Here is a 14,106-nt window from a genome sequence, read left to right as displayed (position 1 = left end):
GTGTGGATACACGACTCTCTATAAAATGGATTTGAAAAAACAATATTTAGTATTTTTCTACTGTTTTGCAAAAGAAATGTCTTTTATTTGTTGATACTTTAAATTATAGATTTATATATCTATAAAAACTGGACTTTATATTTATCGTTATAATGAAAATAGTTTACAAAATTTCAAAATAAAAAATTATAATTTTAAAAAAATTTCAAAAATTTAATATTCAACAAAATGTTTTAAAATCCTATTATATCTCATAATAATATTTTAAAGTGATATCATTAAGTTTGACACCATCACCGCTATGTCAAAAAGGTTCAAGTACTTGTCATTTTCCAATTTTAATTTTAATTTTAAATTTTTGATATTTTTGAATTTTTATTTGATTTCCTATTTTTTTATAAATTTCCTATTTTCTATTTTTTATCAGTTTCTACAATTTCTTTATTTTATTTTTATTTTTTGAATTTTGAATTTTCATTTTAATTTTTCTTTCTGTTTTTTTAATTCTTATTTTAACTTAATTTTTATTAATTTTTAATCGGTTATTAAAATTTATTTTTATAATAATTTTTCAAATTTATAAATTACTATTATTATCATTATTATTTGAATTTATGAATTTATTTTATATTTCTTAATTTTCCTGAATTTCTATCAATTTTTTGAGATTTATGTTGAATTTTTATCTAATTTAGTTTGTTTTTGTTAATTCAAATAATTAAATTATTTTTAAAAAATGTAAACTTTCACGTCACCGATTTTTACTTGCTAATAAACAGTAACCGGTCACAGTTTTAACGTGTGCAAAAGTAAGTTAGTTTCGATATTTAATATGTTATTTGAACAAGTTTCATTGTTTAAAGTCTTATCAGTTGAGGTTCAAGGTTTAAATTGCAAACTTTTGCCAACTTCATGTTTTTATGCGATTTTCCCGTTTTATAGTTAAAGAACTAACCTTTTACCTTTCGTTGTTAATGGTGTTGGATATTCATCAATAGTTTTTTTTTCTCTAATTTATGGGATCTGAACTGCAAAAAAGATCTTTGAAACAAGAAATTACATATATGGTTTCAATCACTCATAAGGATGATCAGATTGTGGAATCCAAAGAGATCACGCCAATAGCTTCACCTAAAAACACATATGATACGAACAGCGATGAACTGAATGATACTGATGAGGAAGAAGTACATAAAGATTTTTGCTTATAGTCAGTTAACTAGGTCTATAACTTAAGCTATTGGTACCATGTTACATCGAATGATTGTTTTTGGGCAGGTGAACGTATGTGATACCTGTGGTGTTCAAGGATTTACAAATAAGCTTGCCATTTGTGATAACTGCGGAGTTGGTGCAGAACATATGTAATGATTTACCTATGTAATTATATAGTAAAATGTTGTATTTGCGCATTTTTAATCATATTTCGGGTTACTGCAGTTATTGTTGCATGGCTGTAGAACTTGAGGATGTTCCCGAAAGATGGTCTTGCAATGACTGTGTTGAGGTAATCCATAATATAAAAATAAGTTACGGAAAAAATCAACCATATTGGTAACTAAAACTAAAATAAACAAAGATCACTTTTGATTTGTTTCCTCTTGCAGATGGGAGAAGGTGGATTTCGAAAACAAAATGATTTAAGCACTCAAAAGTCTTCTGTAACTGTAAGTCTGGACTTGAACATAGAGCCTAACTAAACCTGAATCCTAAAATAGATCTCAATCTAGATCCTTCCATAGATCTGAATGTGAACCCTAACCTAGACCTGAATTTGGATATGAACCTTGATCCAAACCTAGACCTGAGTGTGGATAATAACTTGGACCTTTCTTTAGATTGTGGTTTATATTATCAGTCGCGTTCTACTAGTAACTTCTAAGCTCATACCCGAATGAGAGCATCTCCAAATCCTTTGCTTGGGCAAGGGTCCCTTGAGAAGACCATTTTGCAAAGAGACGCCGTGTGGATACATGACTCTCTCTGTGAAATTGATTTGAAAAAACAATATTTTAGTATTTTTCTATTGTTCTGCAAAAGAAATGCTTTTTATTTGTTGATACTTTAAATTATAGTTTTATATATCTATAAAAACTGGATTTTATATTTATCGTTATAATGTAAATATTTTCTAAAATTTTAAAATAAAAAAATTATAATTTTAAAAAAAATTCAAAAATTTAATATTCAACAAATTTTTTTAAAATCTTATAATAGCTTTTTACAGTGATATGATTAAGTTTGTCACCATCACCCCTATGTCAAAAAGGTTCAAGTAATTTTCCTTTTCAAATTTTAATTTTAAATTTTTGATTTTTTTGAATTTTTTTGTTTTCCATATTTTTTTTATAAATTTCCTATTTTCTATTTTTTATCAATTTCTACAATTTCTTAATTTTATTTTATTTTTTGAATTTTAAAATTTTATTTTTATTTTACTTTTTTTATTCTTATTTTTACTTAATTTTTCTTACTTTTTATTCGGTTTTTACAATTTATTTTTATAATAAGTTTTCGAATTTATAAATTACTATTATTATTATTATTATTATTATTATTATTATTATTATTATTATTATTATTATTATTTGAATTTATGAATTTATTTTATATTTCTTATTTTTTCCTGAATTTGTTTTGAGATTTATATTGAATTTTTATCTAATTTAGTTTGTTTTTGTTAATTCAAATAATTAAAAATATTTTTTAAAAAAGTAAACTTCCACGTTACCGATTTTTACCTGCTAATGAACAGTAACAGGTCACAATTTTGACGTGTGCAACAAGTAAGTTAATTTCGATGGTTAATATGTTATTTAAACAAGTTTCATTGTTTAAAGTGTTATCAGTTGAGTTTCAAGGTTTAAAGTGCAAATTTTTGCCAACTTCATGGTTTTTTACGCGATTTTCCCGTTTTAAAGTTAAAGAACTAACCTTTTATCTTTCGTTGTTAATGGTGTTGGATATTCATCAATAATTTTTTTCTCTAATTTTGGGATCTGGACTGCAAAAAAGATCTTTGAAACAAGAAATTACATCTATGGTTTCTATCACTCATAAGGATGATCAGATTGTGGAATCCAAAGAGATCACGCCAATATCTTCACCTAAAAACACATATGACACGAACAGTGATGAACTGAATGATACTAATGAGGAAGAAGTACATAAAGATTTTTGCTTATAGTCAGTTTACCAGGTCTATAACTTAAGCTATTGGTACCATGTTACATCGAATGATTTTTTTGGGCAGGTGAACGTATGTGATATATGTGGTGTTCAAGGATTTACAATTGCCATTTGTGATAACTGCGGAGTGTTAATGTAAAAGAGACACCACAGTAGTACTGCAGAAAATAAATCGAGAGACAAAACACTACAAGGAAATACTTATGCTTTATTAGAATCTATTTTAAACAATCTATTACAAGATCTGCTTAATTTTGCTTTTACACGTCTAGTGTTAACACCATAACACACGCTACTGAACGATTCCTAAGCTACAAAGCTTATGTCTCTCTTCCGCCAGTACTTCAGCAACTGCCTCAGCACGACCAAGACAACACTCAAGAGCTTTTCACTCTCTATAAAATCAGCTTCCGTGTCTCTGTCTTTTCCGACGATCCTCAGAGCTATTTTATCATTAACTCCACGTTCTGCAATGTCTTTTCTCCAAGGCATCAAGAATATGGACATCTTCCAAAACAATAAGTGCAACTTTCCTTTTCTTGTAATTGCACTTATTCCACTTTCTTTAGGTCATAAACTTGCTACCCAAGTTTATTCCTCTTGCATTTTCTCCAAGATACTCTCTTGCTCTACAAGTCTACACGACTCCAGCTCAGCACCTTGACTCCACATGGTCTTCACCACTCAACATGACGTCTGCTTCAGCAACTACGTCAGCGACTACTTCAGGGCAGACATCTTACATCTTCAATCTCCCCCTTTTAGCTTTGTGTGCCAATCAAGCACAACAATCTTCTGGTTCAGCAACCACGTTGCAACCACGTTCCTCTCCTGGAAACTTCCACACCAAATGTGCTTTTCTCCCCCACGAGATGTGCACCACACCATGCTTTTCTCCCCCATGAGATATGCATTCTCTGTACCAGAACATCACTATTCTCCCCATGCTTGATTGCATACTAAGCTAAAACAGATGCTTAGATGTCAACCCTTACAGACCCAGCCATCTGCTTCTTCATGTATAATCATGACACAGCCCCTGCTGCAGCGGAATAACAAGTACTGCATCATGACCTGACGCACCTGTCGAACTACCTTTCGACCAGCTTCTGTTGAGGACCTGGCTTCCGTCATGTGTCGTCTTCTTGACCATGAGCCCTTCCCCATCCACGCCGAGTGCCCTCTGCACTCATTGCTATTGCCTTGGAGTGATTTCACTATCACCCTCCTGAAGATCATCTCGCATCACTTCCTGACGCACTTCGATCTCCTTCCCCTTTGTGCCACCAACAACCTCGTGTCCTGGCTCCAGACTTGATGCTCTTTGATCAACCTCAAGATCACTCCTACTTGAGCTGCATCCTTCTTATGATGTCTCTTCCTTGATCTCATCAAGTAAGCCACTCTTGGCTAAGAACACCTCCTCAACCCTCTTGGGTTTAGTGAACGTTTTGTTCACCTTTTTGGCCATGTTTCTGCTCTTCTCACGAGCAAAACACTCCACCTTCTTGTGTCCAACCTTCCCACAGAACCAACAGCACATCTGATGTTGCTTCTTTCTTGGCCTGACACAGTTGCTGACGCACCGATCAGTTTCCTTCCTTGTACCAGCTGCACAACCATGCTTCAGAACCTCTTGTCTGACTTTCATGTTGGTGCACTGATGTACAACCTTCGGCTTGTTACTCACAGCTACGCGCTGTATAACTTCATGTTGTACCCTTGTCGCACGTCCCGGCGTGCTTCCTGACAAGCTTCTTTGGCTCCACTTTTTGATGTGCCTCTTTGATCAACCAACTTGGAACAATCACGTCGAATATGTCCTTGAACTCCACAAGAATAGCATGTTGGACCATGAGTCCTCATATCATATACTCTCTCAATATGTTGCTTCTCCCCCAATAGCCTGAAACACTTTGGCCTAATATGCCCAACAACTCCACAATGATGACATACATGTATGAAGGGTCGCTGAGATACACTCTTTACCTCTGGAATTTTTCTTGTAGCAGACGATGAAGCAGTTCTCGTTGCAGTTGCAGTCTTCACTGCAGTCTTTCCATATGAAGTAGTCTTTGCATACATCTTAACTACTGGCTTCATTGCAGACATGGATACACTCTCTGTTTTTCCTTTATGAGTTTCATCAGGTTTGATACGAACTTGTTTTGTTTCTTCTTTCTCTACTTGCAAGTCCTTCTGTAGAACTTCAATAAGTGCTTCAAGACGTCTCTGCTCTTTTACTAGCACCATATTCTCTTTTCCAAGCTTTAGTAACGTTCCACACACTTGTTTGTAGCACTCTTTGAGATCATCATCTTGTCCTTCATCATATTTTCCCTCCTCAGATTCAGAATTTGATTCAGATGATGTACTTGCTTCATCTTTGTGTGCACCAAAAGCAACTAGGTTAAGCACTTCGTCTTTTTTCTGATTCATTATCATCTTCCCTTATGGAGGATCTCTCTTTCTTCTGAATCTCACTGTGTCCAATTTTTCTCCACCTAAAGACTTTGAATCTTCTTCTCTTGGCCATTGGACATTCCCTTTTGAAATGTCCATATCCTCTGCATTTATAACATTTCACCTCTTTATTACCGCATGGCTCACCATCTTCTTGCCCTTGTTTGCTCACAGCAACTTTCTCACGTCCTTGCCACTGTATCACTTCCCATAGGACTTGGTGAAGCACACAAATCATCTTAACCATCTCATCTTCATTCTCTGATTTTTGACTTGTCATTTCAGAAACTTCCAGGTTGACTTCAGTATGATTGCCCACACCATCAAGCTCCATCTCATGAGCTTTTAACATACCCACAACTTCGTGAAAGCTGAATTTATCTATGTCAAGAGACACAAACATTGCTGCCTTATAACCTATAAATCTTTCTGGCAGACACCTTAAAAACTTTTTCACCAGTTTCTTGTCCTTGTATTCCATGCCCAGAACACGAGCCTCTTGTGCTAACGCACTGAGTTGAGAACTAAAATCTGATACTGATTCATGTTCTTCCATCTTCAAGTTCTCAAATTTTGATTTGAAAAAATCCATCCTTGAACTCTTGACCTTCTCAGTTCCTTCAAAGTGTAATTGCAGAATATCCCACGCTTCTTTTGCATTCTTGCAGCCTTGAATCAGATCAAATTGCTTCTTTTTGACTGATGTAAAAATACCACATAAAGCTTTTGCATTATACTTTGACATCTCCTTCTCACGCTTTGTCCATTTAGCCAATGGTTTGTTGACCACAACATCATCTTTATCTACTGTTTTGGGAACTTCATAGCCATCTTCCACTGATGCCCAAACATCCTGATCAATATTTTGTAAGCTTGCCTTCATCTTCACTTTCCAATGCCCATATTGTTCAGGATCAAGCATAAGCTCAGCCACCATGCTTCCTACTTTACTATGTCTTTCCTTCTTTTCTCTTGCCTTCGGGATCTTCACCAGTGACTTAGGTAACCCGCTCTGATACCAATTGTTAATGTAAAAGAGACACCACAGTAGTACTGCAGAAAGTAAACCGAGAGACAAAACACTACAAGCAAATACTTATGCTTTATTAGAATCTCTTTTAAACAATCTATTACAAGATCTGTTTAATTCAGCTTTTACACGTCTAGTGTTAACACCCTAACACACATTACTTAACGATTCCTAAGCTACAAAGCTTATGTCTCTCTTCCGCCAGTACTTCAACAACTGCTTCAGCACGACCAAGACAACACTCAAGAGCTTTTCACTCTCTATAAAATCAGCCTCCGTGTATCTGTCTTTTCCGACGATCCTCAGAGCTATTTTATCATTAACTCCACGTTCTGCAATGCCTTTTCTCCAAGGCATCAAGAATATGAACATCTTCCAAAACAACAAGTGCAACTTTCCTTTTCTTGGAATTGCACTTATTCCACTTTCTTTAGGTCGTAAACTTGCTACCCAAGTTTATTCCTCTTGCATTTTCTCCAAGATACTCTCTTGCTCTCCAAGTCTACACGACTCCAGCTCAGCACCTTGACTCCACATGGTCTTCACCACTCAATATGACGTCTGCTTCAGCAACTACGCCAGTGACTACTTCAGGGCAGACATCTTACATCTTCACGGAGTTGGTGCAGAACATACGTAATGATTTACCTATGTAATTATATAGTAAAAATGTTATATCTGCGCATTTTTAATCATATTTCGGGTTACTGCAGTTATTGTTGCATGGTTGTAGACTTGAGGATGTTCCCGAAAGATGGTCTTGCAATGACTGTGTTGAGGTAATCCATAGTATAAAAAAATTCAAAAATTTAATTTTCAACAAAACGTTTTAAAATCCTATTATATCTCATAATAACTTTTTACAGTGATATGATTAAGTTTGTCACCATCACCGCTATGTCAAAAGGGTTCAAGTACTTTTCATTTTCAAATTTTAATTCTAAATTTTTGATTTTTTTTTGAATTTTTATTTGTTTCCATATTTTTTTTTTATATATTTCCTATTTTCTATTTTTTATAAATTTCTACAATTTCTTAGTTTTGTTTTTGAATTTTTAAATTTTTATTTGTATTTTACTTTCTGTTTTTTCTTACTTATTTTTTCTTAATTTTTAATCGGTTTTTACAGTTTAGTTTTATTTTTTAATAGTTGTTTTGAATTTATATAATTTGTTTTTATTTTTATTATTATTATTTGAATTTATGAATTTTATTTTATTTTTCTTAATTTTTCCTGCATTTGTATCAATTTTTAGAATTTATATTGAATTTTATCTAATTTAATTTGTTTTTGTTAATTAAAATAATTAAAAATATTTTTTTTATAAAAAGTAAACTTTCATGTCACCGATTTTTACCTCGTAATGAACAGTATCCGGTCACAATTTTGACGTGTGCAATAAGTAAGTTAGTTTCGATGTTTATATGTTATTTAAACAAGTTCATTGTTTAAATTTTTATTAGTTGAGCTTTAAAGTTTAACTAGATTTTGATCCGCGCGCCCGCGCGTGTGTATTTAAAAAAAAACGATGTTATTTGTTTTTTATGTCACTATTTTGGGGTTGGGCAAAAAACTCGAATTCGAAGAACCGAACCGATCCCAATCCGAATAAGTAGTACCAAATCCGAACCGAAATTGATTAAATATCCGAATTATTCAAAATTTTGGTATTTGAAGAACTGAAACCTAGTCCGATCTGAACCGAAGTATTTTGGGTATCCAAAATAGATTTATATACTTATATATATTAATTATTTTTAGATTTAATATATATAAAAACATCCAGAATATATATGATACTTTTAAGTTCGTTTAAATACTTGAAAATATATACAAATAATCAAACGTAAATATCTAAAATAGTTTAATATACTCAAAACTCTAAAAATACTTAAATAGTTATTAATTCTCTATCCAATTTAAATTGGTTATCCAAAATTCGAACTTAATCCTTAAAGATCTGAACCGAACACGAAATCCAAAACAGATCCGAAAACGAACCCGAACGCCCACCCCTAATCACTATTATATATCTTATATGTATCATCATAGGTTACAAAAATATGTGTTATCATATAATTAATCTCATTTTATACGTCCCATCAAATAAGTAATCTTATAATTAATAATATTTTATACATACAATCATATAAATAATCACATATATTATATTTTTAAATTTCAGTGTGAAATATAAAAACCATAATTTAAGTTGGTGTTTTAAATTGAGCTTTGTATTGTATTTTTCTTATATATATTGAAAATATTTTTATAATGGTTATTGAAAAATATGTTAATAAAAACAAATTTTGAATATATGTATATTTTTGAATGAATTTTTGATATAAATCCTTTTTTAATTATTATTTTGATTTGAATATGTATATCAAGTAGCTAGGGGTGTCAAAAAAGATAAAAATTAATGGGTCAATCCAAACCAATCCAATCCATGGATCTTAATGGATACAAAAATTGGGTACAAATGGATTAATGGATTAAATGGGTTGATAGACTTAATGGATTGAGTTAAAATGGATTGGATTTGTAATGGGTGATGAGTTATCCATAACCAAACCAATAACAATTCATAACAAACAAAAAAATAAATCAAATATATTAAAAAATAACCAAACCAAATTTCTAAACCAATTTAACTACACCAAACTTTATTTATTTTCTCATATATAAAATTATATTTTAATAAACTAAATCTAACATAATTCTCATATATATTTTTATTAACACCCAATTCCTCATAATAAGCCAAATTTAGATTATATTTTGGTCTTTTATTAAATATATTTTGGTTTCTCATAATATATTTTGGTTTTATATTAAATATATTTTTCATAACATTAAATTTTTAATTATATTATATGTTGGTTTTTTAATAAGCCAAATTTAATCTTAATTTTTCTAAAACCTTAAAATCAAGTTTTTCTACCAAAATCGTAAAATTGAGTTTTGCCACCCGAACCACAAAATCGAGTTTTCCCACCAAAACTGCAAAAACGTGTTCCCACCAAAACCACATTTTTTCCGCCAAAACAGCAAAATCGACTTTTTCCGCCAAAACAAAAAATCAGGTTTTTTTGTTAAATATCAGGATTATCACAAAAATCACAAATTTTTTGTGTTCCGCCAAATATCAAAATTGTTTTTTCCACCAAAACATATAGGTGTGTTTTTAAAGTCTAAAAAATATTTTTATTTTCATCCCTAAAATAATATTTTTATTTAATAATTATTTTTCTTTTGTTTTTGTAATCCACAATAACCATTTAAACTATAAAATTATTGTTCATAGTTTAACCATTAAAACCGTTAACTCATTAATATAAATGAGTTATGGATTAACTCAATCCATTTGTCAAATGGATTGGTTTTATCCATTACCCATATATAAGACTAAAACTATTTGGATATGGTTTGGTTTGGATTGATTTACCCATTTTTACACCCTTACAAGTAACATAAACCCATTATTTTTTAATATAATGTGATGAGACTTCCAATTTTTTTTAATAGCATAAACCCATTACTTTTTTTTCCTAACTTATTGCTATACATGTTTTCAAACAACACTATTTTTTTTAACTGCTATCTATGTTGCCAAACAAATCTTAAAGTACTTCTACTTTAATAAGAAAGAAGTGCAAACTTTCACCAACTTCGTGGTTTTTTACGCGATTTTACCAATCCATTTCGGCCAAAACTTTTCACTTTCACTATTGATATTGTAGACTAGATAATACACATACTTTGATCTCTACTAGATCTTGAGCATGCTGATGAGTTTCTCAATAAGTAACAAATAGATCCTATAAATTCTAGTAGGGACTATACCAAATTCTGATTTAGTTCAGCTTAAGTAAACCAATACTTCATGGAAACCAAAAATCCAACTCGAATGCAATTTTAAAAATCTGCACCAAATCAAACTGACTAAACTAGTTTATGTATCCTAAGAAACCCCGAAAGGGAAGTAAACAAACCGATTATCGATGCTTTAGATTACCGGGGCCAAAATTATATTTTTATAGGATAAGGGGATGGTTTTGTTAATTTGAAATCTCGTTTCAACAATTCTTCTATTATTGGGTCGTTGGCTAAAGAGACAAGTTCATTTAAATCACGTAAGTACAGTATAATGCAAAAATTGGGTTACAAGTCTCCTACAACTTCAGCGCTCATCCGCACGACTCTGCGGCGAATCAAGTTGGTGGTGGTAAGCTTCATTACCTAATCCTCCGCCGATTACAGGTAATTTCGCAAGCTGAATTCTCCGTTTGTTAATCAGCTTGTGGAGTTTTTTTTTGTTCTACCTGATTGCTCGTAGCTTCTTTAGTTTCATTGCTTAGATGATTCGAACCAGGTTTTGTGTTTTCTCGGAAATTTCATCAGTTTCTGAAATTGTTCTGATTGTGGAATCTGGGATTCTTATGAGATAGTTGATGACTTTTTTTTTTTTTTTTTTTTTTTTTTTGGGGAGGCGCACTTCACCACCGATGCTTCCGGTGAACAGAACCAACGCTCTTCTAACCATCCTTACCCAAATCAAAGCACTGCGCCATACTCAACAGCTCCACGCGAAGGTTATAGTCCATGGACTCGAAGAAGAAGTCGTTCTAGGATCCAGTCTCACAAACTCCTACATCCAATCGAATCGTCTCGATCTCGCCACCGCTTCCTTCGATCGAATCCCTCCCCGGAAGAGGAACCGTTACTCGTGGAACACGATCCTCTCCGGTTACTCCAAATCCAAGAATCACTGCGAAAGCTTGCGTCTTTACAATCGCATGAGGAGGGATTGCGATGGCGTCGTCGCCAGTTTCAATTTAGTGTTCGCGATCAAAGCTTGTGTGGGGTTAGGGGTTTTAGAGAATGGGGTTCTGATTCACGGATTGGCGATGAAGAATGGGTTGGATAAGGACGCTTATGTGGCTCCGTCTTTGGTCGAGATGTATGGAGAGTTTGGTCGTATGGAAGATGCGCAGAAGGTGTTCGACGAAATTACTCTGAGAAGCTCGGTTCTTTGGGCGGTTTTGATGAAAGGGTATTTGAGATACTCGTGAGACTCTGAAGTGTTTCGTTTGTTTTATCTCTTGAGAGAGGCGGTTTGGGGGTCGATAATGCGCTTACGTTGATATGTTTGGTGAAGGCTTGTGGGAATGTCTTTGCTGGTAAAGAAGGTAAGTCAGTGCACAGTTTATCCATCAGAAGGGGGTTTATAGATCAGAGTGGCTATTTACAAGCCTCTGTTGTAGATATGTATGTGAAATGCAGGTTGTTGGATAATGCTAGAGAGATGTTTGAACGATTGATAAGACAAAGCTGATGTCTCTCTTTGCAAATTCAGCAACTGTTGAGAGACCAGACAGCACTCAAGATCTTTTCATCTCTATAAAATCAGCTTCCGTGTCTCTGTCTTTTCCGACGATCCTCAGAGCTATTTTATCATTAACTCCACGTTCTGCAATGTCTTTTCTCCAAGGCATCAAGAATATGGACATTCCAAAACAATAAGTGCAACTTTCCTTTTCTTGTAATTGCACTTATTCCACTTTCTTTAGGTCATAAACTTGCTACCCAAGTTTATTCCTCTTGCATTTTCTCCAAGATACTCTCTTGCTCTACAAGTCTACACGACTCCAGCTCAGCACCTTGACTCCACATGGTCTTCACCACTCAACATGACGTCTGCTTCAGCAACTACGTCAGCGACTACTTCAGGGCAGACATCTTACATCTTCAATCTCCCCCTTTTAGCTTTGTGTGCCAATCAAGCACAACAATCTTCTGGTTCAGCAACCACGTTGCAACCACGTTCCTCTCCTGGAAACTTCCACACCAAATGTGCTTTTCTCCCCCACGAGATGTGCACCACACCATGCTTTTCTCCCCCATGAGATATGCATTCTCTGTACCAGAACATCACTATTCTCCCCATGCTTGATTGCATACTAAGCTAAAACAGATGCTTAGATGTCAACCCTTACAGACCCAGCCATCTGCTTCTTCATGTATAATCATGACACAGCCCCTGCTGCAGCGGAATAACAAGTACTGCATCATGACCTGACGCACCTGTCGAACTACCTTTCGACCAGCTTCTGTTGAGGACCTGGCTTCCGTCATGTGTCGTCTTCTTGACCATGAGCCCTTCCCCATCCACGCCGAGTGCCCTCTGCACTCATTGCTATTGCCTTGGAGTGATTTCACTATCACCCTCCTGAAGATCATCTCGCATCACTTCCTGACGCACTTCGATCTCCTTCCCCTTTGTGCCACCAACAACCTCGTGTCCTGGCTCCAGACTTGATGCTCTTTGATCAACCTCAAGATCACTCCTACTTGAGCTGCATCCTTCTTATGATGTCTCTTCCTTGATCTCATCAAGTAAGCCACTCTTGGCTAAGAACACCTCCTCAACCCTCTTGGGTTTAGTGAACGTTTTGTTCACCTTTTTGGCCATGTTTCTGCTCTTCTCACGAGCAAAACACTCCACCTTCTTGTGTCCAACCTTCCCACAGAACCAACAGCACATCTGATGTTGCTTCTTTCTTGGCCTGACACAGTTGCTGACGCACCGATCAGTTTCCTTCCTTGTACCAGCTGCACAACCATGCTTCAGAACCTCTTGTCTGACTTTCATGTTGGTGCACTGATGTACAACCTTCGGCTTGTTACTCACAGCTACGCGCTGTATAACTTCATGTTGTACCCTTGTCGCACGTCCCGGCGTGCTTCCTGACAAGCTTCTTTGGCTCCACTTTTTGATGTGCCTCTTTGATCAACCAACTTGGAACAATCACGTCGAATATGTCCTTGAACTCCACAAGAATAGCATGTTGGACCATGAGTCCTCATATCATATACTCTCTCAATATGTTGCTTCTCCCCAATAGCCTGAAACACTTTGGCCTAATATGCCCAACAACTCCACAATGATGACATACATGTATGAAGGGTCGCTGAGATACACTCTTTACCTCTGGAATTTTTCTTGTAGCAGACGATGAAGCAGTTCTCGTTGCAGTTGCAGTCTTCACTGCAGTCTTTCCATATGAAGTAGTCTTTGCATACATCTTAACTACTGGCTTCATTGCAGACATGGATACACTCTCTGTTTTTCCTTTATGAGTTTCATCAGGTTTGATACGAACTTGTTTTGTTTCTTCTTTCTCTACTTGCAAGTCCTTCTGTAGAACTTCAATAAGTGCTTCAAGACGTCTCTGCTCTTTTACTAGCACCATATTCTCTTTTCCAAGCTTTAGTAACGTTCCACACACTTGTTTGTAGCACTCTTTGAGATCATCATCTTGTCCTTCATCATATTTTCCCTCCTCAGATTCAGAATTTGATTCAGATGATGTACTTGCTTCATCTTTGTGTGCACCAAAAGCAACTAGGTTAAGCACTT

The 14,106-nt window shown here is 34.5% G+C and overlaps 1 protein-coding gene across 1 annotated transcript; it reads left to right on the top strand.

Moving 5' to 3' along the window:
• The first annotated feature begins 10,746 nt into the window (after positions 1–10,746).
• LOC125575364 (pentatricopeptide repeat-containing protein At1g06140, mitochondrial-like) lies at positions 10,747–11,994 on the top strand. The gene is made up of 2 exons (XM_048750683.1): positions 10,747–10,946; positions 11,176–11,994. Exon 2 carries the CDS (start codon positions 11,192–11,194, stop codon positions 11,756–11,758), a length of 567 nt encoding a protein of 188 aa, XP_048606640.1. The 5' UTR covers positions 10,747–10,946; positions 11,176–11,191; the 3' UTR covers positions 11,759–11,994.
• Positions 11,995–14,106: the final 2,112 nt, after the last annotated feature.

This window comes from Brassica napus, chromosome C3 (genome assembly GCF_020379485.1).
Source record: "Brassica napus cultivar Da-Ae chromosome C3, Da-Ae, whole genome shotgun sequence".
In the NCBI taxonomy this organism is placed as follows: Eukaryota; Viridiplantae; Streptophyta; class Magnoliopsida; order Brassicales; family Brassicaceae; genus Brassica; species Brassica napus.
The sequence above is the reverse complement of the archived record's forward strand: the minus strand, read 5'-3'. Positions and strand labels throughout refer to the sequence as shown.

Excerpts from the sequence above, each read along its gene's own strand:
- LOC125575364 (XM_048750683.1), top strand. The coding sequence starts at position 11,192 with ATGCTTCCGGTGAACAGAACCAACGCTCTTCTAACCATCCTTACCCAA.